At 39.0% G+C, this 14,195-nt stretch overlaps 1 protein-coding gene across 2 annotated transcripts in view; it reads left to right on the top strand.

Annotated features, from left to right (window-relative positions):
- The window catches only part of OPRM1 (opioid receptor mu 1), a 92,572-nt gene that overhangs the window by 60,022 nt on the left and 18,355 nt on the right, over window positions 1-14,195 (top strand). Inside the window, exons 2-4 of one of the 2 annotated variants that reach the window (XM_021937720.2) lie at window positions 1,242-1,594; window positions 2,366-2,886; window positions 3,224-6,509. In XM_021937720.2, the coding sequence (XP_021793412.1) occupies window positions 1,242-1,594; window positions 2,366-2,886; window positions 3,224-3,304 (955 nt within the window). In that variant the 3' untranslated portion in view covers window positions 3,305-6,509. Of the gene's footprint in view, window positions 1-929; window positions 1,595-2,365; window positions 2,887-3,223; window positions 6,510-14,195 lie in introns of those variants that run through there. The other variant, XM_021937719.2, reaches the window with a different exon arrangement.

Genomic DNA, 14,195 nt, shown 5'->3' with positions numbered 1-14,195 from the left:
CTACACACCATAGTTTGCCAATCTCTGATCTTAATTATGGTGGTGGTTTCACAGGTGTACACATGTGTCAAAGCTTATCAAATTACACACTTTAATTATGTGTTATTTAGTGTAGGTCAGTTCTACCTCAATAAAGCATTAAAAAAATAAAAACAAAGCAAACACACTTGGGTTCCTCATCATGAATTGGATACAGTCTAATTTTCTTACCATGGTATACAAGTTCTTCATGTACTGGCCTCTCTTCTTCCCCAGTCAGATCCATTGCTCTTCCCTGGTAGAATGTGCTTGACACACACCTCACGTCATTCCAACTCTACACCTTTGTTGGGGTTCTCTCTGTTACCTCTCTGTCTAGAATGACCTGCTCCTACCAAGTGTCTAACTCAATCATCCTACTTGTACTTCGAGATTAAACTTGCACTTCCAGGATGCCTTCCACATCTTACTCCTGCTATTCCCTTTGCCTTATGCTCTGTGAGTTGCCTCATCTCTGTGCTCCATAATCGCCTGCATGTTTGTATGTGCATGTGTTCTTGTACATACTATCTACAGACGTGCACAATTATAGTTCTTGATAATTTTAACTATATTTATATAGCTAAAATTTTCTCTTTTATATTTAGAATTACTATCCAGTCTCTGCCTCTACTACTTGACTGGAATCTCCCTCTTTCTATTAGACCTATCACATGACTGACACATTACAAAAAAAAAAAAAACTTCACCGTGTGCTCGCGCCTGTAATCCCAACATTTTGGGAGGCTGAGGAGAGAGGATTGCTTGAGCCCAGGAGTTCAAGACCAGCCTGAGCAACATGTTAAGACCCTATCCCTACAACAGTTTTTTTAAATTAACAGGGTATGGTAGCATGCACCTATGGTCCCAGCTACTCAGGAGGCTGAGGCAAGAGGATCTCTTGAGCCCAGGAGGTTGAAGCTGTAGTGAGCCCTGTTCATACCTTTATATTCCAGACTGGGTAACAGGGCAAGATCCTATCTAAAAAAAAAAAAAACAAAAAACTCAACAAAGCAGCATCATTGCTATTATTACAGCTGTTCAGCCCATAGGCACATCATTGACATCATTATAAATAGCCAAGCTAATACTGGAAAAGAATTCTATATCGAATCTCAAAAAAGCTTTCTATTAATTCATGCAAATTTATTATTGGAAGCTTACCTGTATTTTACATGAGTGTCTTTTACTGACTCGGACACTCTTCTTCCTTTATCTCCTAGATACACCAAAATGAAGACTGCCACCAACATCTACATTTTCAACCTTGCTCTGGCAGATGCCTTAGTCACCAGTACCCTCCCCTTCCAGAGTGTGAATTACCTAATGGGAACATGGCCATTTGGAACCATCCTTTGCAAGATCGTGATCTCCATAGATTACTATAATATGTTCACCAGCATATTCACCCTCTGCACCATGAGTGTTGATCGATACATTGCAGTCTGCCACCCTGTCAAGGCCTTAGATTTCCGTACTCCCCGAAATGCCAAAATTATCAATGTCTGCAACTGGATCCTCTCTTCAGCCATTGGTCTTCCTGTAATGTTCATGGCTACAACAAAATACAGGCAAGGTGAGTGATGTTACCAGCCTGAGGGATGGAGGGTTCACAGTCTGATACGGTGATGTCATAAGCAAAGTAGTATTTACAGAGAGGTCCATCATCTTAGTCAAATTGTAATTTTAATTATTCTTTCTAGTAAAAAAATGCCTTTGAATACTTTAAAATTGGAATTTTCCTCATAATTTTAGGCCTATTAAACCCTTTAAAGAGAATATAATCTATTTATTTCTGATTTCTCTGTATTTACTTCATAAAAATGGTGTGTAAATTAGAACATAGCTCTCCCAAGAGTAATTGGAGCTTAAACCCAAAGAGTATTACACTAAGGTTTGTTGAAAATTTTCAAGTGGCTGATTACATGGCAAATTTATCTTTCTACACCTAATATCAGAATATTGAACAATCCATCAAAAAATGAAGTGAAAACATCCATTACCTGGAATCTCCTAGAGACTTTGGACAATTATTAGATTTTTTATATCAATGTAGACCTCATGGAGGATCTAGCTCATGTTGAGACGTTCATTTTTGTTCCCTGAATGAAACCTTAATGTGATCAAAGTGGACTGCAAATGAGAAATTTAGAAAAAAAACAAAAAACATTAGAAGTAAAATTTTCTTTGAAAAGTAACAAACAACTGAGTTTCTTCCACAATTTCTTTATAGCCTTAGGTTAGCTCTGGTCAAGGCTAAAAATGAATGAGCAAAATGGCAGTATTAACACCTTATGACATAATTAAATGTTGCTGCTAATTTTTCCTTTAAATTCCTTTCTTCTAGGTTCCATCGATTGTACACTAACATTCTCTCACCCAAGCTGGTACTGGGAAAACCTGCTGAAGATCTGTGTTTTCATCTTTGCCTTCATCATGCCTGTGCTCATCATTACCGTGTGCTACGGACTGATGATCTTGCGCCTCAAGAGTGTCCGCATGCTCTCTGGCTCCAAAGAAAAGGACAGGAATCTTCGAAGGATCACCAGGATGGTGCTGGTGGTGGTGGCTGTGTTCATCATCTGCTGGACTCCCATTCACATTTACGTCATCATTAAAGCCTTAGTTACAATCCCGGAAACTACGTTCCAGACTGTTTCTTGGCACTTCTGCATTGCTCTAGGTTACACAAACAGCTGCCTCAACCCAGTCCTTTATGCATTTCTGGATGAAAACTTCAAACGATGCTTCAGAGAGTTCTGTATCCCAGCCTCTTCCAACATCGAGCAACAAAACTCCACTCGAATTCGTCAGAACACTAGAGACCACCCCTCCACGGCCAATACAGTGGATAGAACTAATCATCAGGTACGTAGCCTCTAGAAATAGGTGCATCCACTGGGGATGATGTAAAAAATTATAAATCTTTGTGCCAAACTAGGAGTTTAATCCATTATAGAGGATGAGAATGGAGGGAAGAGGGGAGCAGACTGTGGTTCTAGTGTTAGAGAAGAGGTTTGTTATACAAACTGTGTTCTTTATATTTGACTGTACATATTCATTTAGGTATAAAGATACACCAATGAGAAATCCATGAAACTATTCAAAATAACTATTTTTATGGCTTTTACTTCTTTGAAAAATTTATGAACTTTAGCACATTGTGGAAGTAATTCTTATCTAGAATCCTTTTCATTTTCCCCAGAATTATTATATAATTCATAGATGTCACTCCAAAATCCCTCTTATTTCTCAAAAGCCAGTCTTGCTCTGGCTCTGTGATTAAAGAGAGAGGGTCAGTGCCTTGCCCGCTGTGGTCATGGATGCAAGATATTCACAGAAAATTCGCATCATGGAAAAGGAAAAAAGATTAAAAGATGACCATTCCTAACTTCTCTTTAGCTATTGGTTTGCAACCTGAACTCTAGCACAAATATCAAACATATTAGACTGAATCACATATTTAACATATGAATCATATTTAACATATGAATATTAATCTAAGAAATATTATTAGATTAAGCAATTTTTAACAGACCTCATGCTTGTTGGAGATAATAGGGTGAATAGTGACTAGCTTTTGGAAGATGTGTTTCTGCACCCAGAAGAGTACAAATGGGGACCTACACAAAATATTCAACACTTACACACAATGTCATAATCATATGGGAAATCACAAGGAGGAAAGAGAAAAGGCTGTCTCCAAGTTCATACTACATAGTTAAGTCACTGGTTGGCTAACTTTGACCTCTGATCTATAAAATCAATCAAATACATGGCTTAATTTTTAATATTAATCCAAGTAAGTAAATTTTAAATAATGATGCCAGCATCCAAAAATCACAGCCTGTATAATTTTTTTAACAGTGAATTCAAATTCAAACTTCCTATGAAATAAAGGCAGGAGTCAGAATCTTGGCTAAAGTTCCTAGAGCCAGGGGTCAGAACTATGAGGACAGATAGCTCCAGAGAAATGAATAGCAAGTCAAATGGTTGAGGAGCTAGGGGAGGCCTTTGACACCACAGGGTGCAGCGGCTTCTTCCTGCTGTCTCTTGACCACACCCTGTCTCTCACTGTCCCCTCTATACCCCATTCTGCCGTCCAGCCAAGCCCAGGCTCAACCTTTCTAATTGACCAGAGGACTAATGTAATATGGCCCAGATGCATCTGTCATGGGCGACATTAATCCTCATACCCCTGGTATTCAGTGATGCTCAGAGGAACACAGGAACTCGCACCCTCTAGAGAACATGAGGTAATGATGGCAGACCCACTTCCAGCCAAAGGGAGATTATTAACTTATTATGTCTCACTTCTAATTCTATTTCAGAAATGAATGCCAGAAAGAAATGGTTTTGACTCTGCTTCTCTTCTCTATGTTTTTTTCCACATCAAGACCGCTAAACTTACTCATTTTACTAGGAGCTACCTTTTAAAAGTAGTTGCAAAAACAGCCATTACTTTTGCACCAACCTGATGCTAAGCAGCTCTCCTATTCAGTGTCTGCTAGAATCTTGTAAGGAACTTTAAAAGGGCAGGGATTTAAATAGATTTTCACCAACCTGGGGATAACATGTTAAAGACTGCAACTTAAAATGCCTAGTCCTCAGCTAAGGGTAAAATATTTTGCTTTGAAGTAAAATATTTCTATTGGAGCAAAATCATGGCCATTATGAAGTATTGACTCTCCTTCAGTCCCTACCTGTACCTTCCCTGTCTTGCTGGGCTCTAGAGCATGGCTGCTTAGTAGTGTACCCTGGACCACTGCAAGTACCTCTTGCCACATATGACCTCCCAGCTGTCCTTCACTCAACCTGCCTTCGTGGAAATACAGCTCCGAGCCCGTCTGGTGGAGCATTTCTCCTAAGTTAAGCATGATTATTCTTCAGTTGCCCGACACTGCCCTTGATTCCCTTCCAAATTCAGCATTTTCACATCAGTATGGCTATTGTGCAGCCAGATAGAAAAGAAGCTAATTGGAGGAGTTCTGTTCCAAGTAACTAAAAGGTTTGCTTTAAAAATACATCCAATTAGGCCTTATCTTCATCGCTGCCTCTATGAAGCAGCATTAGTGTAGGATAACAGCAGAAACACATTAGCCCTGGAATTGGCTGCTGTCCCAAAATGCCCAACTGAGACAGCCGGACACAGAAGAGAGGCTACCAGGAAAAGAGGGAAAGATGCTCCGACATATTTAAAAATTAAGACAAATCAAAGCTCCCTTTAGCTAATCTCCACTGATGTGTCATCATTAGAATTAAAGCAGTTACAACCAGACAACTGGAACAATACATAAGCTGCTAGTGATAGTTGCAATAATATATCAACATAATCAAATGACTTGAAGGAGAAATTGGAGACTTGATGGCTGTGTCTATAGGACATGTTGAATTAGTTGTACAAACCCACACTGTGATAAACAGGTGTTTAGTCATTGTTTCACATCATGATCCATCACGTTGGAAAACAAAACTAACAAGATTTGCATTTAACCTTTCAACTACTTGTTTGAAGTTTATATTGGTTGCGGATGTTTATGTTCTGCCTTCTGTATTTGTACTTTCTTTGAGGAATATATTATACTCTATATGTCATATTTCAAGCACATTAGTCAACTTCATATTCTGCAGATCAGAGATCCAATATCAAACCTTCCCAGGGTGTCTATATTCTGACAACTATCCAGTGAGGCAATGTCCATACAGCGCAAAGTGGAGTGGCGATTTGGCAGTTATCAAGGTAATTTGATAAGCCAATGAAAAAATTCTGTGCCCAAAATAAGCTTGGAGTCATACTTACACAGTTAAGAGCTGCTCAGTCAGCTTTTGCTACACAACAAATCATTCCAAAATTTAGTGGCTAGAAGCAACCATTTACTTAGTTTACAATTCTGTAGAGCAGCCATTGGAACGGGGCTTGGCTAGACCATTCTTCTAGTATTGGCTGGGCTCGCTGAGGGCAGCTGCCCAATGGGCGGGTGCTCAGCCAGCTGATCTACGTGGCCTCAGCAAGAATGACTAGCTCCATGTGGACTCTTACCCTCTAGCATGTTACCACAGCCTTGTTCTCACGGTGATCACAGATTCCAAGAGAGAGAAAAGAGAGGAAAGCTTCTTTTGGCATAGAGTAGGAACTGGCATACAGTCAACTCCTTGCTTGTTATAGGTCAAATAAAGTCATCCTGCCAACCTAGATTCAAAAGGTGGGAAATTAGACTCCATCTCTTGCTGATAGGATCTGCAGTCACATTGCAAAAGGATAGGGATATAGGGAGGGAATAATTATGACCACTTTCACTAACAATCTGTAGTAAGGACATGCTGCATGAGACAGGGAAGCCATTACCTCCTGAGGACAGGAGCCATGTCTGTCTTGCTCTCCCAGGCCATAGTCTAGCACATTAAAAAGAAAGTACTTCTGGCGGGGCACAGTAGCTCATGCCTGCAATCCCAGAACTTTGGGAGGCCAAGGCTGGTGGATCACCTGGGGTCAGGAGTTTGAGACCAGCCTGGCCAACATGGTGAAACCCCGACTATACTAAAAATATGAAATTAGCCAGGTGTGATGGCACATACCTGTAATCCCAGTTACTTGGGAGGCTGAGACAGGAGAGTCGCTTGAACCCAAGAGGCAGAAGTTGTAGTGAACCTAGATCGTGCCATTGCACTCCAGCCTGGGCAACGAGAGCAAAACTCCATCTCAAAAAAAAAAAAAAGAAAGAAAAGGAAAGGAAAGAAAGAAAGTAATTCCAAAATATCCAAAGCACTGGACAGATTCATGTCTGTTGAATGGATAATGAGAGGGCTGAGGATATTTCAGGAGATGTGGCAGGCATGACCCCTTTCTCATGCAACCGACGAACAACCTAAATGACTGTGTAACCCTCTGACATCATTTCCGGCTTACTGTCAGTAATGGGAAAATATTCAAAATAGGCCTTCTTCCTTTTCTCCTCCTCAGCCTTTATTACTCTGATCCAATGTTATTTATACTTTTCAGAAAATCAGATTCATGGTTGTTTTCTAATTTTATTTCTAACGAGTGCTTTCGATGAGGAGACCAAGAGATTGATTCAGTGCCCTAAAGAGGTCTTTCCCTAGCTGAATATGAAAAAACAAAAAAGATGATCTCGTGTTTTTTTGTGCATGCCTGGACTCTGCCTACTGCTCCAGCTGTAGCCTTTGTGCCTGATTTATGTTCAGCTTGCTGTCTTTATGACTTTTAGATCTTTATTAGGTAGACTCAGGCATAGGCATTCATTTTCCATCTGCTCTCAGTGCAATTTAATTTCTCCACACATGCCCTACACTGCTGTTACCCTGTTGAACTCCACTTTGCCTTCAAACACTTCCCCCGTTTATTTCCATCACTTCGGGTTCAACTCAAACCTGAACTGCTGGCCACTGCTAACCTGACTTGCCTACTTGGTTCCCACCTGAATCATATTATCTAATGCATTTTCTTTCTGTTGTTGTTTTTTGTTTTTTATTTTGAGATGGAGTTACTCTGTCGCCCAGGCTGGAGTGCAGTGGTGCGATGTTGGCTCACTGCAACCTCTTCCTCCTGGTTCAAATGCTTCTCCTGCCTTAGCCTCCTCAGTAGCTGGGATTACAGGCACGCGCCACCACAATCGGCTAATTTTTATATTTTTTTTAGTGGAGAAGGGGTTTCACCTTGTTGGTCAGGCTGGTCTCAAACTCTTGACGCCAAGTGATCAGCCCACCTCAGCCTCCCAAAGTGCTGAGATTCCAGACGTGAGCCCGTCTTGACACATAGGTGATTATTGAAAACGTTTAGCATTATATGGGGAAAAAAGCAACACTGTTAGAGCAGTTGAATTATCACTAAAACGGTGTAGTTTGGTGCAAAAGTAATTGTGATTTTTGTCATTACTTTCAATGGCAAAAGCCGCAATTATTTTGCACCAAGTTAGTACTAACAACAACCATGATAATAATGCTGCCTTGCATTTATATGGCAATGTACAGATTCAAAAGTGCTTTTATGGGCATTATCACATCTGCTTCCTGTAACAACTCTGCTGGGTAAATGTGAGAAAATAAATGCTCAGGGAAGTTAAATCACTATATCAGATCAAACAGCCAGGAAGAGGTAGAATCCAGACAAGCACCCAGGGCTTCGAATATTACTCCACAGCTTTTCTCTGCTTCCCCACGCAATGCCACTTTGAACTCAATTATTATCACATGGTCTCAGCCAGATTCTCAAAATTTACTACGAGCTCTAGAAAATGTAAGTTCTTAAGAACTGCTCTGATAAATTACGTTTGTTATGTGAGGGTCCAAGAATCCACCTTTCAAATAAAACAATAAACTGAAATCTCTTATTTAAACTGTACTTTCATCTCCAAAGTAGCAAATTTACTGTTTTGTCTAACTTGCCTAACCATTTCAGTTAAGCTGATTGACATGAATGTTTTCACCAAATGAGTTACGTGTTTTGTGAAATAATGTAATTATCCTTGGAAAAAGACTTAATATTCTGACATATCTACCTATGGGTCTTATAGGAAAAAGTAACATAATAGTGATAAAGTGAACATCATGGCATGTCCTGTTAATTCCTTTCCATTAATATGACAAGTCCAGTCCTAAACTCTCTAATTACTGTTATTAAAGCACTTTCTTGACATTTTAATCAAAATAGCAGGTCAGGAAGTTAGGAGATGCTCTGTATTTGGTTTAACTGTGAACTGTATTATCTCCAGCTAAACTAAAAGCAGAAGCCTAATTTTAAAATAAACTACATCACTCACAAACGTTGATCTCAGTTTTTTTTTTTTTACAAGACATCTGTGGAGAGTTCATTTGGGAAAGAAATCATTTCAATTCAATGGGAAAAAAAACCTCAAATGAGAATAGTTCACAATATTACAGCAGTGGACAACATTAATGCATATTTTGGGAATGAAATCAAAATGGTTATTCTTTCAGTTCTGTGGTCTAAAAAGAAAATGGTTCCAGGTGTGTGTGTGGGGGGGGTGTGTGTGTGTGCATGATATAGGTGTGTCTCTTTTTGCATGTATGGGATTAGAGTAAATGCAGGTTTAAAATTAATATTTCATACATAGCAGAAGAAATTAGCATGTGTTTCTATAAATTATTGTGATATGTGAGAGAAAATGTTGTTTAGTTAAAAATGTATTTATCCCTAGAAAAATTTGGCTTTTAGACTATTCATAATAACATATATTGATCATTTTGTGTCTGGGATGGGATATCTTATTTAATCATATTAGATATGGATTGTAACCTCTACTCTATAGTTGAAGAAACTAATGTTTAAGGAAGTAACTTGCCCAAGGTCATAATTAAAAAGTAGTGGCTGGGGGTCGGGTGCAGTGGCTCATGCCTGTTATCCTAGCACTTTGGGAGGCCAAGGCAGGAGGACTGCTTGAGGCCAGAAGTTCAAGACCAACCCGGCCAACATAGTGAGACCTTATCTCTACTAAATTTATAAACATTTTTTTAATTAAAAGAAAATTTAAAAGTTAGTGGCTAAGTGTTGACTCCAGTTAAATTCCATCTTATAACCCAGGCTTTTAATCAATGTGCCCTGATATATTCCAGTCTATTTTTCACTCTTTTCAGCGTGGTCTCAGACCTCTGAGAAATTTAGGGAAGTTTAGTTTTAAAGATTGGATTAATTAAAATGGTGCAGTATCTTCTTGTGTTCACTGTTCCAACTAATGCAACTAACTGAAAAACAGAGCAATATATTTTTCCTTTAAAACCTAACAAAACGAGATGTCATATTATTTGGTTAAACTTAAGTGGTGAATTGCTATTTTATAGCCCTTTTTTTGTAAAAATATTCTCACTGAGATTAAATGTTTTGGAACATGTCAATCTTTATTTTCTACCTCATGTAGTTTGGGATGCCAGATATGAAAGGTGCATATTTTTCTCTTTTAACTTTCAACAACACCACATTTATTTTTCCTTCTCCCTCTATGATTTTGAAATGCAGTTTCACAGTATTTATTTTTGCTTTTGCATTTTTCTCCTTCACACTAAAGAAAAAGATGTTTGAATGTATATGACCTATCACAAACCAGCTGTTAATTTTTGGATGTCATTCTGATCACTATATCTTTTGGCAGGTTGCAAATAAATATTTGTAAATTGCTAAAATTTGACAAAAATGGCAAAATTAATTTGGAGAGGACATTATGAGAAATAGAAATTTCTGTGGGGTGTAGAATAAAATTTTTTTTTGATAATTTTCCTTTTCTAATTATTATTTCCCTGGAAATCAAGAATCTAGAGCCACAATGTCATCAGTCTTCTCCCTTCACACTCAGAATTTGTTTCCTTCTAGAGCAGAATTTCTGCGTTTGACAAGAATAGGAACTTTTTATGATTAAAAAAAAATTAGAGCCAGGCCAGTCTTGGTGGCTCTCGTCTGTAATCTCAGCATTTTGGGAGGCCGAGGCCGGTGAATTGCTTGAGCCCAGGAGTTCAAGACCAGTCTGGGCAACCTGATGAAAATCGATCTCTGCAAAAAATTTTTTTAAAAATAGCCAGGTGTAGTGGCATGCACCTGTAGTTCTAGCGCACCTGTAGTTCTAGCTACTCAGGAGGCTGCTGCTCCCTGCAGCCTCTACTTCCTGGGCTCCAGCGATCCTCCCGCCTCAGCCTCCTGAGTAGCTATGTCTATGGGCACACGCCACCACACCAGGCTAGTTTTTGTACTTTTTGTAGAGACAGGGTTTTGCTGTGTTGCCAGCCTGGTCTTAAACTCCTGGGCTGAAGTGATCCACCTGCCTCAGCCTCCGAAAGCCCTAGGATAGCCAAAATCCTAAAAATTTAAATGGCTCCAGTATTTACCCAGATCATACTACCGATCAGCTGAATGTTCTTGGGCAAGTTTCTAACACTCTCTGCTTGCATTTCCTCATCAATAAGAAAGGCAATCACTGTAGTAACTACCACTTAGCTTTGATGTAAGCATGATGTATGATTATCCATTCAAAGTGTCAGGCAAGTGGCTGATATTATTACTCTAAGCCATCCAATGAGACTTTACTATTTTCGTCTTCTTCCTTTCCTTTTCCCCCAAAACTGAATTTCATCTCTTGTAAATAACATTTAAAAGGAATGAAATAATGTACCAAAAGAGATCATAAAGTGGACTAACCCAAGCCTTCTCAACCTTGGCACTAGTGACATTGTAGGTGCTGTAAGATGTTCAGCAGCACCCCTTGTCTCAACACACTAAATGCCAGTAGCACCCACCCATCTCCCATTGTGATGCCAAATGCCTCCAGTTACTGCCAAATATCTCCTGGAGCGGAGGCAGGCAGCAGAAGTCAGTCAAGAACCACTGATCTAACCTGTTTAATTTTTTTCAATAGCTGGAGAAACATTAAGGTCCAAATTAGTTGTGACGTTTTTAAAGCAATGCTTGAGAAAAATTGGAACCAAACCCCAGGTGTCCTGACTTTAGTCTGATCCTCCTCTGAAACATCACACTGATTTCTCTAAGGAAAGCTTTCTTCTACACCACTAACCAGTTGAAAAAAAAAAGACTCCATATTCATGGAAGACAAGGCAAAGGCACAATTCTTCAACCCTTGTATTACTTCAAGCTTCTTTTAGAAAATAAAATGACCTTCAGCTTGAGACATTATTAAGAAAAAAATTAAAGGCCAATAAAGATGAAGATATTGTTAGAGAACCCCAGGAGGCTCCGAATGAGGTCAAATCTCATGGGGGTATTAAAACATTAAGAGGAGTTGTAGACAAACTACAATGAAACACAAATCATAATCTCCAAAGCAAACAAGAATGGAAGGACTCCTGGAAAACGAGGGTAAAGAAATAAAGTCTTAAGTTTAATGGGAATATTGTAGCAACTGAAAACCACAGAATATTTAGCTTTGTACAAATTGTTTTTAGAACCTGGATTAAACCATTAAAATGTATTTTGAAAGTACTTAGAAAGAAAGAAAGTAACTTCTAAAAGGCAAGTTATTATTAGTTATGGCAAAATAAATTTTATTTTCTTAGAAAATTATTGGACCAGGAAATTAGGCAAACCCTATACCAATTGTGTTTCTAACAATAGATTTGACAAGCTCTTACTAATTTCTGTAATACTAGCCTATGTTTAATTATGATCTAGATAATGGTACAATGAGATAGGTTTATAAACTCTTTTTTTCAAAGTGAAAGCAAGTTTATTAAGAAAGTAAAAAAAAGCCGGGCGCGGTGGCTCAAGCCTGTAATCCCAGCACTTTGGGAGGCTGAGACGGGCGGATCACAAGGTCAGGAGATCGAGACTATCCTGGCTAACACGGTGAAACCCCGTCTCTACTAAAAAATACAAAAAACTAGCCGGGCGAGGTGGCGGGCGCCTGTGGTCCCAGCTACTCCGGAGGCTGAGGCAGGAGAATGGCGTAAACCCGGGAGGCGGAGCTTGCAGTGAGCTGAGATCCGGCCACTGCACTCCAGCCTGGGTGACAGAGCCAGACTCAGTCTCAAAAAAAAAAAAAAAAAAGAAAGTAAAAAAAATAAAAGAATACCTACTCCATAGACAGAGCAGCCCTGAGGACTGCTGGTGGCCCATTTTTATGGTTATTTCTTGATGATATGCTCAACAAGGGATGGATTATTCATGCCTCCCCTTTGTAGACCATATAGAGTACCTTCCTGATGTTTCCATGGCATTTGTAAATTGTCATGGTGCTGGTGGGAGTGTAGCAGTGAGGATGACCAGAGGTCACTCTTGTTGCCATTTTGGTTTTGATGGGTTTTAGCCGGCTCCTTTACTGCAACCTGTTTTATCAGCAAGGTCTTTATGACCTGTATTTTGTGCTGAACTCTTATCTCAGCCTGTGACTTAGAATGCCTTCACTGTCTGGGAATGCAGCCCAGTAGGTTTCAGCCTCATTTTATTCAGCTCCTATTCTAGATGGAGTTGTTCTGGTTCATATGCCTCTGACATTTCCCCCCTCCCATTTATAAGAGAATCCTTAATCCTAAGAGTTGCAGAGAGATGAAAATCCATCTTCTGTAACTTCTTCAGGCTGAATAGGGGCAATAATATTCCTGCCTAGCTATTATGGGCTCTTGTGTTCAGGATAGAGAGAAGTTCAGTCAGAAAGCATCAGTATGGCGAGGGCCATTCATGAATCTTGAGTTTCAACAAGAGATGATATCTGGAAGATTAATAAGTGTTTAGTTTAAGAAAACATTCAGTCAGCTTGTCCTGTATTCCTACACAAAAAGTATAACAGGAATATTTTCCACAAGAATAAAGCAAAATATGTAAAGTTATTCCAAGTAAAATAAATTAGAAGGCTTTTCATGAACTGGACAACTGTTGGAACTAAGCTGATACGGGGTTGTTAGCTGTTTGTAATGTGCCCAGAATTAGAATACTGATTTAGATTTTTACATTACCCATCCCTCTTGTTTCTTCTAAGCAGCAGTCAGATGTTACTGGTTGGTTTACAGGAATAAGCAGAATTAGCCTAAATTGTGGAAACAAACTTAAAAACAACTAATGAGAATTTAATAACAAGTGTACAATAGTTTTTGAAACATAATATTTCTCTCTCTAGTTTCCCATTTTTACTAAAGACAAATCATGGTAAGACTGATTTGCTTTATTATACATGGCCTGATTATTTGTATAAAGTGCAGCAAGAATAATTATTTTTCACATAAGCTCTTTTTAAATTGGCTTTGATGGAACTCTATTCCATAGAAGGAATTTCAGATAAGACTTTTTTTAGCTGAGCTGAACCACGGGTTTGTACCCTCAAATACCTATGAGTTGGGTCAATTTCCTTCCTCTTGAAGTCCCAAGATAACTTCAGGCTTCTGGACCTGACAGAAAGTGATGTTCTTTACTTAACATAGGTCAGAAACCCTGAACAGGGACTGTGTAGGCAAAATATGAGGCCAGTTCCCCAAGGGGCTTTTATTGGCTTTATAAGTCAAGTTTAATTCCTTAAAAGAAAACACACCATTCCAGTCAAAGCCTTGGCAAGATAACCAATTTCTCCAATTGTGTCCTGTTACAAAAGACAACAGATTTTTATTGCACCTGTGCAAATAACTATACTGTCATGCATTAAGAATACTCACAACTAGTTTCTAAATTCTGTAGAAATCAGGTAGAGAGAAATAAGTATGCTCCAAATTTT

The sequence above is a fragment of the Papio anubis genome, chromosome 6 (assembly GCF_008728515.1).
Source record: "Papio anubis isolate 15944 chromosome 6, Panubis1.0, whole genome shotgun sequence".
Classification (NCBI taxonomy): domain Eukaryota; kingdom Metazoa; phylum Chordata; class Mammalia; order Primates; family Cercopithecidae; genus Papio; species Papio anubis.
The sequence above is the reverse complement of the archived record's forward strand: the minus strand, read 5'-3'. Positions and strand labels throughout refer to the sequence as shown.